Consider the following 14,030-nt stretch of genomic DNA (forward strand, 5'->3'; position numbering starts at 1 on the left):
CTAGGATTCTGAAGTATGACAAGTGGTCTAGGCAGGAGCCACGGAGTGTCTCAGGAACACGTGTGGGAGAGAATCTTGGTGGTATGATGTTCTCGAGCCGTGATATAGCTCTTGAATAACTGCAGAGTCGGTGGCTGGCAGAGAGCGCTGATAGGGTATGTTGCCTGTGTCCAGTCAACAGGCGAAGGTGGACTCGAAGAGGCTCGCAGAGCACATATACTTTGATTGGTCAAGCCCGAGCTTCGGCGAGAGTTCCCTTGTATGATGTGCATTGAGGTAAGCCCAAACATGTGCGCTACCCTTGAGCTTGGATGCTTTCTAGCGTGCTCGCACAACTGGGCTTCATGCTTGAAGCACGGGCATGCTGTATCGTAAGTACCCTACGAATAAAGATTGGTACAGTTGCAGGAGAGCTGCATCCGAAGGACCCCATCTTGCTCCGGCCATGACCCGAAGAACGTGGACAAAACTCTTGAGCTTTGACTTCAGGGCTGGGACGTGTTTTGACCACGATAGATTCTGGTCGAGGATAACACCCACGAATTTGTGTTGCACAACAGCCCGAATTTCTGTTCCATTCACAGTTAGTGGGTATCTTGTAATTTGTTTTCGTGTAAATGCAAGAACAGCGCATTTTTCAGTTGACAGTGTGAGACCCTGGCGACGTAGGTACCTTGCTGTGATAGTCACTACACGTTGTAATCGAGCACGCAGTTGGGGACGCGTAGCTCCAGAAGTCTAGATGCAGATGTCGTCCGCATATGTGCTCACCTTCACCGTGTCAGGAAGTTCAGTAGCAAGTTCAATCAAGGTGATGTTAAGAAGTGTCGGACTGAGAACATTCCCTTGGGAAACACCACGGTGAATGTTATAATGGTCTGTATCTCCATCGCTTGTTGACATATACACGGCACGGTCGCTAAGGTAGCTCACGATCCATGCATACAGTCGTCCACCGATTTCTAGATCCTCAAGCGCATCAAGAATGGCATAATGTAAGACATTGTCGTAGGCGCCTTTAATGTCAAGAAAAACAGCAGCCACTAATCTGCCTCGACATCTTTCCTGTTCAACATCGGAGGCCAAGTTGATGACCCGGTCAATGGCTGATCAGCCTCTCTTGAAGCCATTCATGAACGCAGGAAAGCAATTATTGCTCTATAAAAGCCACTCTAATCTCGAAAATACCATCCTTGCGATGATTTTGCCAACGCAGCTGCTTAAGGCGATCGGTCGGTAAGATGAAAGCTCATTAGGGCACTTCCCCGGTTTAAGCAGTGGAATTATGTGGCTGCACTTCTACTTATCTGGAACATTTTCTGACTCCCAGGAGGTGTGTAGTAAGATAAAAGGATCTGTCGTGCTTCTGTATCAAGATGACGAAGTGCAGCTTACGTAATTCTATCCAGTCCGGGTGCTGATGAGCGCCGGGAAAGTGAAATTGCAGTGTCCAGTTCCTGCGTTGTAAAAGGCACTTTGAGGCGTTCGTCAAAGTACGGGGGCACAGTGGTGGTAAGAGTTTGGGTCACAGTGTCAGCGGTGGAAACGACAAGGCTACAGTAGTTCTTGGCTACGTCTAATTCACTCCGACCCTGAGGTAGAGCCACCAAACGGAATGGCCAAATTTGTTGTGGAGAATATTGTAAACTTTGTACTGTCCACCAGATTTTAGAGAAAGGCTGTCTTGGGTTCAAAGAACCACAGAACGACCTTCATCGTTGCCTGTACAGCTTGTCGAGATGCCGAAGAACGTGTCGTTGAGCTTGACGACAGTCTGAGAGGTCTGACGGTGATCTTTTTCTTATGTATCGCCGTTCTGCGCGGCGACGGATAACACGAAGGGCCTCGCAGTGTAAGTCAATAGCTGATCGTCGCAGCGGAATGGTAACTTGTCTTGTTGCGTCACGCAGGGACAAAGAAATGATATCTTCTACTTCGGATAGTGTAGTAGTGCACTGACAGCTGCTTTTCACAGATGACTTGAAGAGACGCCAATCTGTCTGGTGAACGCAGCGTGTGGCTGAACGGCGGTACCACCTAAACTGAACATATGTAGGCAAGTGATCACTACCGTGTCTCTATATCCGTGGACCAAGCTGCAGACGACAGGAGAATCCTAGATACAAATGCAATGTCGAAGCAGCTGCTGTAAGAAGTACCCCGAATGAAAGTGGGCAATCCGTCGTTCAGCACCCTTAGTCCAGAATTACACACGAAGTCTCACAAATTTCCGCCAAGTTTGTTCATTACAGTGCTAGCCCAGAGGGGATGATGAGCGTTGAAATCTCGAATGACAATGTGGGGGATCTGAGCAGCCTGAAGCACAGACTTAAGGTGAGAGCAGTCCATCTTCACACTTGGATGAATGTATCCTCCGATAACTGACAACGTGCGCCTCTTATACTTTATAGTCAAGCAAATGTAATCATTCGTTGTATGCGACAGAATGTCATGTCATACGTACGTCATATCGAGGCGTACACAAACTAGCACCTTGCTTGCACGGTGATCACTGCGAGACCAAAGCTGGACGTACCCAGACAAACGGAATGTAGAATCCATGTTTGGTTCGCAGATGACAATAACTGGGAACTGGTATTTCAATACCCGCTGTCTGAAATCAGAGAGGCGGCCACGTAAACCACGAGCATTCCACTGCATAAGAAGCGTCTGCCGCATGCGATCTTCGAGCATCGAGGCCATGTTCGCTTACTGAAGAACAACAAGAAGTGGCCCCAGCACCTCAAGTAACTGGACAGCAGCTTTAGCCGCCGGAGTGTTTAGACCACTAAGGATCTTGCGCATTGAACCCATCAAATTTCTGAGCATACTCTTGATGTCATTATTATCCATCTTGTCGTCCTGTTCGCGGCGTTCAGCAGCATTATGCGTGGAAGGCATACACGTGGGTCTTGATGGTAAGGAAGGCCACTCCGAAGTATTACGGGCCGGTGGCTAGTCGGTTTCTCCATTCATCGGCTGTAAAGGTACGGAAGCACAGACATCTTCATTTCTGGCCGGTAAAAGCAAATGACGAGAAGGTGAAGCCTGGACTTTTGATGTCAGTTCTTCAACTCGCTTAGCACTGCTCCTTCGTTTGCGTCGGTGTCGTGAACGACGTGTACTGCGCCGGACAGCCCTTGCCGCATCTCTGTGCGTGGAGTGGTCCCTAACCATCTTCTTCATAATAGTTATTTGGTTCCTCATTTCAAGACAGTCCTTTGAGGTTGCGTCGTGGGCGCCCGTGCAGTTAGGACAATTTATGGCAGCGTTGCAGTTGCCATCGTCAGTAACAGTAGAGATTGGCGCAGATATGGGAGGAAACATACGGAAAGAGGAAGAAATTCATCAGGAGTCGGTGCTAGGTGATCTTCTGGCACTCCGTCAGCGTGCGAAAAAACAGCTTCAAGATCACGCATCTTTTCACAAGCTCATGTGCGGCATTTGAACTGGTTTTCCAAGCAACAACGGGTGCGAAAAAAAGAGAAAAGAAGGAGGACTTTAATTTCAGGTCTGGCGGTCTTATGCCGCCAATTTCCGACAGGGTGGGCGCCCTTACCAGCGCCTGTGAACTTCGTTTCGCTGAGCGCCAGGCCAGACGTGTGCTTGTACCTATCGTTCCAGGAATGTACACTTATCAAGCTTCTCCGTGTGTTCCGACTTAGGGTGACTGATTTCTCAGTACGACAAAACTCGATATAGACGCAAATAGAATTAACTTTACTACTGCACGTTTCGTATGACAACACAGTTATCCACGTAGTGTGTAAGTGTCAATTTTTAAAAGCAGCTTTAATATGCAAATGGCATATGGACATAATCCGCCAACATTGCACCCTGAATATTCGAACCAGAGCGAACATTATCAACAATCACGAGAAGGACACGTAGTATGGTACTCAGTCACGTCTGCTATAACTACGCACATTCCTTTTAGGGCGAAGCTTCTTATAGCGGCACCCGTTCGTCCCTCGTAGCCGTTGTAGTAGTGTCTAACACGTATAACATTCTGACCTCCAAGGTGGTGCCGGTGAGAGATTTCTTCTGTGCGTTGTTGAACAATAAAAGATAGTGCTCAATGTACATGCCAATGGCTGCTAAGGGGGAATGAAAGACAGGCGCGTTTCAGTTAACGCGCATGCTTCGAATTTTTTATTGTTCAACAACACACAGAAGACAAGAAAGGGTTGCTACGTTATACTCGCTGGGCGTAACCTCCTAGGTTTTAGAAAGGTTTAGCGAGAGTTGGGCCACTGTGCCATGAATACAGTGAACTAGTATATACCATGAACTCGAGGTGGTCAAAGGCGGGAAGTAGACACAAAGCGCAAGCCGTAAGAAAGTGTGCGTGTGCCTCCTCTCATTCAGTCCTTGAAATTTCCGCTGGATGGTGGTGCTTCTATATGAGGAATATATGATGAAAAGATGCGATATGGTGGTATTTGGAGTGTTTAATAGGTGGACGAACGGACACACAGACAGATGCATGAATGGACTCACGGATGGCTGCACCGGCGGATGGACGCATGGACGGACGCAGGAGCTGATGCACGGACGAAAGCAGGGGCGGACGTACAGATAAACGTGCGGAAGCACGAACAGACGCACGCACAGATGTACGGGCGGCCACACAGACGCACGCATGGATGAACGGCAGCAAGAACGAATGGACGGACGGATGCTTGCCTCACTCTCCATCATTCACTCCGTGGATATGCTGCCATTTTTTATAGAACTTTGGTCCCAAACGAGACTGAAGCTCAGCGGCATAGAGAGACTTTAAGCGATCAGAAAATTTTCAAGAGAGGACGTCGTTGGAAACAGTGTTTCGGCAAATTGACTTGTCCTCATCAGGGCAACAGCATTGCCTTGACGGAAAAAAGTTAGATTTTCACGTTGTATTTATTGCTCTAGTGATTGATTGATTGATATGTGGGCTTTAACGTCCCAAAACCACCATTTGATTATGAGAGACGCCGTAGTGGAGGGCTCCGGAAATTTTGACCACCTGGGGTTCTTTAACGTGCACGCAAATCTGAGTAATTGCTCTAGTGACATTATTTGTAATATTTTAGAAGCATTTAGTCAATCACATGCATTCTAGGGACAGTAACAGCAGCAAAGACTCATAAAATTAGAAACCAAGGCTACATGAATTGCATAAAAAGCAAGGAGTTTATATTTACTTGAAATCATTTGAGCTACATGCAAAAAGTGAAGCGAAAACTAGGTAGCTGAGCGAAAATGAATTCAAGCCGTTCAATAAACGCATTTTGCCGACGGCAGCTTGGCTGCCTTGACCAACTAGTGTAGCGACACTGCACTTATGTCAGTCCAGTCAGGCTTGAAGAAATTTGGGTTTGCTCATGTACTCGTGCAATATCAACCTCTGGTCAAATGAAGCGGTATGAATTATTGTGCTCTCCTGTTGGCACTAGGAAACCTGAAAGACCTTCACCAAACTTGAAATCCCCGGTTTAACACACCTCGCAGGCGCGAAAAACACGGGTTTCTCGATTTAGGCATCTTCCTCAAATGCATGGTCGACTTGCTCGGCGTAGCTCACTGCGGCTTCTGTTGTCTGCCCGGCACAACTTGCTCTATTTATCTTTATCGTAGTTGGCACGCCAACCAAGCAAGATAACTGAGCGCGATCCAACTGGCAATATTGCAGAACGACTGTTGAGGAGGAGCAGAGACAAATGCTACGAATCCAAGCCAACCACTTCCCGCGATCCACCGAATTTAAAATTTATAAACAAAGAAAGAACACATATACATATACAATGGTATCGAATTTATTTATTTGTAAAAAAAATTGCCAGGTCCCACGTTCAGAGGGAATCGGTGATATGCGAATAACGAATAAGGAACGTTGATATGCCACTTTATTATCTGCACAACACTATGAGGTGGATGTATATTATGCCGCAAATGACTTCAATGTCATGATTACCATGTTTACGCCTGACATTTTTCTTCGTCGTCCATTGCCGTAACGTAATACCAAATTTGGTATTTGTGATGCTAGTGAAACGGCCGTGAGCGCGCTATGTAGTCATGGTTTACAAGACACGCATGTCATTATTATCATGTTTGCACAAGCCATTTATCTTTGTAGTCTATCACGTCATGCAACACGAAGTTTGGTCGATGTTAACCTGGCGAAATGGACACGAGCGCATCATGAGCGTGACGTGCGGTCATGTTCTTACATGGCATGCATGTCGTGATTATCATGTTTGCACCATTCATATATCTTTGTCATCCATTCACGTCACGTAATATCAAATTTGGTACATGTGAAGCTAGCGAAACTACAGCCAGCGCATCATGAGCGTGGTGTGTTGTTATGCTCTTACATGACATGTATGTCATGGTTATCATGTTTGCACCAGTCAAATACCTTCTTCGTCCACTCACGTCACGCAATACGAAATTCGGTATATGTGAAGCTAGTGAAACGGCCTTGAGTGAATAATCAGTGTAGCATGTAGCCATGTTCTTACTTGACACGCATGTCATGATTTCCACGTGAAGACCTGTCACCTATGTTCACCATGTAGGCATGTCATAACATACCAGTTTTGCGAGATGTCATGTGAACAAATCCACCGCAGGTGCACCAAGGCCATGTCATGTAAATATTGACATTTAGGAAATACATGTCATAATTTTTCGTATTATGACTAGGCAGTTATATTTGTCATACAGCGATTTTATATCATACCAGTTTTAGCATGCATACCATTACCCAAATGGCTAGCAGAACATAAAGTTGTAGACGGCTAGATAGATAGATAGATAGATAGATAGATAGATAGATAGATAGATAGATAGATAGATAGATAGATAGATACATAGATATGGTCAAAGTCACCGAAGTTAGCTGAGAAATGCTTCGCATTTTAACTTGTAAAAGCCAGCAGATGGGAGCATCCACATTAGCCCTCAATTAGTTAAAACAGACGTCCGGAAACCGCTACAAGTGGCAAGTTCCTTGAAACCGAAACTGACACCGAGTTTCCGGGGCCTGACCGAAGCTCCAAACAGCGCAACTACCATTCACTTCGAAAACGCCCGCAGCGACGACACTAGGGAGTTTTAGAATAACGCTTGCAGGCACTGTGGGCGTTGGGGGCACATAGCGGGCTCCATATGAGTCTTGGAATCGCGTTTGCCCTCCTAGAAACCACGTCGCAGGATCGCAGTGACACCGTAGCCTCAAAACCAGCGTTTGCGGGCCGCATGCGGGTTGCACTCGCAGCGTGCTATTTCGGATTTCCTGCGGCCGAGTCGCGAACGCGAACAGCGGCTTGCATTACGACGCAAGTGCAGTGGCAGCGACTGCACCGCAAGGACTTGTGGTGCGCTAGGTTATAACTCACTACTGTTTCGTCGCCGTTATCAATGCTCACTTACCCTCCTCCGCTAATGCGAGGGGAACAGTGTCGTCATTGAGGATGTTTTTGAAGTGAATCATAGATGCGCTGTTTGGTTGGTTTGATCAGGGAGCCTTGATGTGCGCGTGTCTCCGTGCTTTAGGGTGGCAACAATTTTGATCATAATTGCATACAACTCGATAAAATGGCTGCTATACTTCCCGGGCCGCCATGTTGGTTCTGAGCGTTCGCTCATTTAAATTGAAGGTTGCGTGGGTTTCAACGAGAAGGGGTGGCTTTTTTATATAGCAAGTTCTGAATGCTCAAAGGTTGTTTTCTCAAGTTAGCCACCATTTTGTAAAACAGAAAAAAAACGTGTTCGTGACTTCAGTTTGTATAAAATACCGTTAAAAGAGTTCCTTTATCCTACGTGGTAGACCCACCGCATTGGCGGAGTAAGGGTCATTAGGGAGCCTACATTTGCGAGGGGGAAAACCTCAACGTCACTGTGAACGAACTTCAATGTCTGCACAGCTTTCCTGAAGCAAATTCACCTTATCACTGCAAACAACTCAAAGGCCTTCTAGTGCAAGGATCGAAACCGTGCTGTAATATATGACGGTACCCATAACGACAGAGAAGGCAGATCGAACAACCGGGTAGCTCGCGACGTTCTCTGCAAACTGCATAACTCCGCTAGCCTGTTTCTCATACTCTAAATATTGCTTTTGTCGGTTATTAAATTTCCTGCAGCAAGTTTTCTCCCTGCGAACGAATCTGTACCATGAACTGCCTAAAACCTGTAAGCATGCCAGAAATTAGTAGGGTGCCCAAGCATATTACAGCAACCCTCTCCCTCCCCCCACAAGTCTGTATATTACGCTTGAAGAAAAGCAAAGGCAAGCCAAAAAGAACAAAGGAAAGTTTTCCAGCTCTTATTTTATTGCGAACAGCATCCGACCAGCATCTGGCCGTTATTTCTTCAAACCGTCCCACCTCCTTTACAGGAAGCTTGTGTGCTCGCAGTGGGCCTACAATTAAGCAATCAGGCGGAAAGTCATGTACGGAGTCGATACACATCTTCTCTACAAGCACTCAATAAAAACTGAGTTCATTACAAAAAATGATCTTTGTTGTTGGTTACTAGACAAAAGGATGCGAAAATAAGAACACAGCACCAATCTCCCATAGGGCACAGTTGAGTTATGGGCCAACAACCGATTTGCTTAGTGCAGATACACTGCACCGTTCAGTACAGACAGAGAGACAGACAGACAGACAGACAGACAGACAGACAGACAGACAGACAGACCAGACCAGACCAGACCAGACCAGACCAGACCAGACCAGACCAGACAGACAGACAGACAGACAGACAGACAGACAGACAGACAGACAGACAGACCAGACCAGACCAGACCAGACCAGACCAGACAGACAGACAGACAGACAGACAGACAGACGGATGAACGGACCAATGGACATGACCAGTAAATCTAGTGCATTCTATAATAATAAAGCAAAATGCTTTTTGCCATTGTTGAGCGAATTTAGGCGGGGTTTCGCGTGTCATTGAAGAAAAGAACGAATACCCCAGGGCAAGCCGCGCAAAATTTATATGGGTTGCAAGTGTGCAAGACTAGAAGAGTCTATAAGGAAACGCGTTTGTCGGCTCGTCTGTGTACCTCTCCAAATGGCCTTCCTCCACGACCGAGGTGAAATTGCAGGGATGCGAACATCTGCTAGCAAAGGAAGACGCGAACGCAAGCGTCTGTTGGTGGTTTGCGGACCTGGCATTTTCCGCGACAAATGTGGTGACAGCTTCGGAAACCAATAAACGCAGATAGTAAATGCATAGAGCACAACACGTTCGACTTGTCATATCATTTGATTGGTGAACTGCGCTTCGACTACGAGAATGAACAAGCATACTCAAGATAACCAGCTTTCGCTCGCATAACCCGGCGTAGCCAAACGAAGCCTGATTCGGTTTTTTACTGTGCAAGTTGTCATGTTTACTTTGTCAACACTGCTTTTAGTCACATGACTAAGTCAATAACTTCATGAATTATGCAGTGGTACGCTCAATCCACCCGCAACACAAGGGGTACTAATCTCACAAACAACAGAAGTAGTCGGCTCAAGCAATCTCCCTTCACTTGTGTAATCCGGCGTTTCCATTGTCAGACCAAGCCAAGAAGCGGGACAGTCTCTAGATGGTTTTGAATTGTGGCACTCAGCACCCTGGCATTTATACTCGAAAGTAGGTGCGCTTAGTGCAAGGATGGTGTCGAAGCGTAGGCTAGGCCTACGGTGTAGTCAAACGCAGCTCATATCGCAGCTTGCACACCCGCGCCAACATGCAACTGGTGCAGTGTTGCGCAGCAGGAACGCCTGGCTATGAGAACCAACATGATGCTTGTTGCCATGGAAATCATAACTGGCAACATTGTGTTTTAGAGGGTGGCGGCAAGTGATGAGTCAAAGGCTGACACCACCCTAAAGCACGGAGACGCGCGCACATCAAGGCTCCCTAGGTTGGTATCAGTTTCACGGTCTAAATTTGCCAGATTTCACGCTCCACAGTGACTACCAATGACCACTTTTAAAAAAATTTCAAAGTGGCTATACACTATTCTCAGGAAGGGCTTGAATTCGCCCAATCGAGTCGATCGGCTAGTTCCGCTGGTTAAAAATTAATTTTGTTAAATGCAATATTTCCTGCCACAATTAAGCTTTGTACGCATCTTCGGCTGCCCTCTGCAGCAGTAAAGGTGACGCCGCAGGTATCAAAACGATACAAAGTTTCTGTAATTTTTAAAGAATATTGGACACATGTCATGAATCACCGTTGTATATTCACTATTTATGACTGGCATACTGTCAACGGGCTCAAAAGAAACATTTTTGAACAAAGCTTGTATGTTTCGCTTGTATACAGCACAAAATCTCAGTGGTCTTTTGAAAACAAAAAAGTTCTTCATATTAACCGCTGAATCCAAAGCCAATCCCACCGTGTTGGCTGGGAGCAATATATGAAGCTACATGCAAGCAAGCTTCTCCCACCATCCAGCTGCTTCTGACGTCGATGCCCACGCTTCAATGTCTAGGACAATCTGGGACAATGCACTTCACGTTTTGGTGAAACGCACTCGTATTGTACAATTCGCTACCGTCCCCGGTATCGTCGACGTTTACTAACGCAATGATTGAAACACTAGACAAACGTTGGCAAAAACGCTGTATGTATTTCAGCCCTTGTGGTGCCACCACATGTTGCACGAATATTTGCGGTCATGCTGAAGCAAGGCGGGCTCGCATACATGCCGAAGCACAGGAGGAACCTGCTGCTGCACGCACGAGAAACACGGTAGCTCAACGCATATTTGACCTTGTTCACTGCATATCGGATCGTTCCTACACCTGCTAGCTTTACTTCGTATAACAGTCCGATGTCTTGCTATCGCATTTACTGCTTTATCGTTGTGATAATACTGTGATGTTTTGGCATTGATATCATTTATAATTGTGGTGTATATGTTGAAACTTTTTCGTGGTATTACTATAAACTTTTCCTCATTATGTGGCTCGAAATTCCGTTCAGAGAAGGCTTTGTTTAGTTGTTTCTTTATTTTTTCATAATTTCTTATTCGTTGCTTGTTGCTATATTTAGTGTCAGTGCTGAACGTTCCAGGGAAGTCTGGCCATCCTCTCTGTTTTGTAATATTTTAGGCAATAGCCTAGAATGCTTCGTCAAACGTAAAAAGTTGCCATCACTCTAAACACGAACAGTGTAGAAAGCCACATGGTCAGTGAATGCTGCTTCATGACATCACAATGACGGCCAAGATTGAAGAAAATTGCTTCATCATCATGACGCAGCGACTCTCCGCTGGCGCCGAATTACAGTTGTGACGAAGTGGATGGGGAGCTCCTCCTTATGGCAATCCACTGAAACTACCTGGAACCAACGCAACCAGCTATTGCCATAGCGCACGACACCTAACGCAATTATCTTTTTGGCACACTCTTCCCTGGTAACGTTCAGTTTTTGGGTATCGTCACATCCTGCACGAGCGATTCGCTCAAGTTTGCTGTTTGCCATCCTGGGTGAGTGTAGTCGTACCGAATGCTCACTTCACATCATGTGCATAGGACTTCGTCATGTGGCTGCTGGACGAGCAGCACTTCGAAGACCACATGATGTGCGTCCTCAACGTGGTTCTGTGCGTCAGCCTCGTGATGGTCCTCACGTTCGCCTGGCTCGAGGCCGATCTAAAGCTGGCGGGGTGGCCTTGGCTCTTGGCCGTTGTCGTGGCTATCCTGCTAGCGTTGCAGAGCTTCATCTGGATTTGCTTTGCGCTATGCGGTCTATGGTGAGTGACGTAGTGTAGAGTATGCATCTGTTGATAATCTATCTGAGTGTTAACAGGAACTTTTTTCGCCTAACAATATCTGGTTGGGTCGCAGAGCTGCTATATCGAAGGTTTTGTGTGAGTGAGATGTCAGCCGTATTTGAGGTAACCTTGTCTGATGAAACAAAAATACAATGAAAATAAAGAAGGTATAGCGGACGCAACTTCAATTACCGCTAAGCCTATTCTGGCAAAAGCGATAAAAATTCAGGTGTCTGAAAATTCAGGTGTTCGTAGGTAGGTATCCTACCTATGACCTTCGACATAACGCGTGGCATTTGAGAGACAGCGGCGGTCCCCCTCCCCACCCATTTTACTGGAACAATTCAGTAGGCAAAATACTGTGTTAGGAAACATCTTTGAGGACCTCGCTTACTGACTCTCTCGCTTTAATTATTCAAAGTCATTCTGCTAGCTCAGCGGATGACAGCTCCTGGAGGCCTAGCCCGGGCCAGTAATTCCTCGTTGGATCCTAATAGAGTTTATTACCTACCTACATACCTACCTTCTGCTAATCCACGGAAACCCTTGCATGGATATGCTAAGCTTACCCCCGTACCTCTTCTCCTTTTCCTTACATAACTCTTACTCACCCTCACGCCCTTTTTTTAACCACTGGCTATGTACTACTACACGTGGCTTACATATACTATGCTGGCTATCCTCCAATCCTCCTCATCCTAACATCACTCCTAACCCTTACATACATATACCACCCCCTTGCTACACAAGGCTAGATATGTGTATAGTATTCTGCCTGCGTGATCCTCTGAACAACCAAATATAAATAAACTGGCCAACAGCCATCACGTATTTGCAGTAGTTTCTCCATGAGAGTATACAAGGGGCTCTACAAAGACTGCTCTTCCAACTTTCAGGGTGACTGAGCTGCGTGTTCGGCGAAGGCCTGGTAATTTTTTGAATTCGGAATGCTTTAGGGACTCGGGCAGTCGTATGCAGTTATAGCATGCACTCATTGTATGCTGTCTTCATTGTTTCATGCAACCTGTCGTAACACAAAGAAAAACATCTGCAACATAACCATCTGTAAACCATCTTCACAAAGAGGAGGAGCGTAGCCTCAAACTGGTTCGCTTTCTTTCCTTTCTCCCCAACGTATCTTGCCGCCCTGCCACTGCCACTGGTACGCGCGGATTCGCGCGTTTGGCATTCCGTGGCCAACGTTTGTTTTATGTAGACGTGAAGCAGTGTATTGACTAGCCTGTGTAACGCTGTCCATCCATGTCTCCGAGCCAACCCACCGCACCGCGTTCCCACGGGTGCCGTTTCTGTGACGACGCCAAGTAGGTCAAGTCACAGGTACGCGTTGACGTCAATCTCTCCCTCACCCGCAGCAGCTGCAGGCTCCTCCCAACACACATAGGGGGTGTTGCGCGTCTACCCACTTGCAGCATACTTTTCTCTCTTTTCACCCTCACCACCGCCCACAACGCTCAACCGCACGTCGAGTGGAAACCCTGTTTTGGCTAGTTTATCAGTGATGAAACTTACACGAAGCCCAATCCGCCTTCAGTACGTGTCTTTTGCATTCCAAAGAAACGTGTACTCGAGTCAAGGCTACATCAAGTTTCGCTTCAAACCGTTGTTCCAGCACCCGCATCAACGCCCATTTCAGCCGGGTCAATGGCATGCGCACCACTGCTGCTCCACATCCCACCATAATTTCCTTAAAGGGCCACTCACCAGGTTTGTAAATTTTGAGCTGACAAGCGCAATGCGTAGACGTGGCTTTCATGATCACGTCTGTTATAATTGTCAACGCTACGCGCCGCTGAAATGGGCCAAATTTTAAGATGAAAGCTGCTCCCCCTCCTCACTTCCGGGGCAAGCGTGGAGAATGAGGGCATGCCGTAGGCGCAGGAATGGCCCTACGTACACGGCAACGCAGTGACGTTGGTCCTCTACGTAGACGAGTCTGCTCTGACGTTGTCAACAGTATACCACGTGACATGACAAAAATTATTTAACACAACATGCGTAGTTTATGTATTTGTTGCTTTAAGAGATGAATAAAACTTGAAATAAATAATGAGACGCAATAACAAACTGTGCGCATTTTTCTTTCATTTTTTTCCGTGAAATGCTATGAGATGCGGGGCTAATGTGCCAGCGTTTCGCATGCGTTCATGTCTCCGTGGTCAGCGCATCGAGCAGACGACAGCTGTAGAACGCTCCTACGCGTTCGCGCACTCATTGTGCCCATGTACTTTAC

General features: G+C 46.6%; 1 protein-coding gene across 1 annotated transcript in view; it reads left to right on the top strand.

The window, feature by feature from the left end:
- Window positions 1-14,030, top strand: part of LOC142772327 (uncharacterized) — a 65,089-nt gene that overhangs the window by 20,099 nt on the left and 30,960 nt on the right. The window contains exon 4 of the mRNA XM_075874527.1: window positions 11,538-11,758. Coding sequence (XP_075730642.1) covers window positions 11,538-11,758 — 221 coding nt within the window. The remainder of the gene's footprint in view (window positions 1-11,537; window positions 11,759-14,030) is intronic.

The sequence above is a fragment of the Rhipicephalus microplus genome, chromosome 9, assembly GCF_043290135.1.
Source record: "Rhipicephalus microplus isolate Deutch F79 chromosome 9, USDA_Rmic, whole genome shotgun sequence".
Lineage (NCBI taxonomy): Eukaryota > Metazoa > Arthropoda > Arachnida > Ixodida > Ixodidae > Rhipicephalus > Rhipicephalus microplus.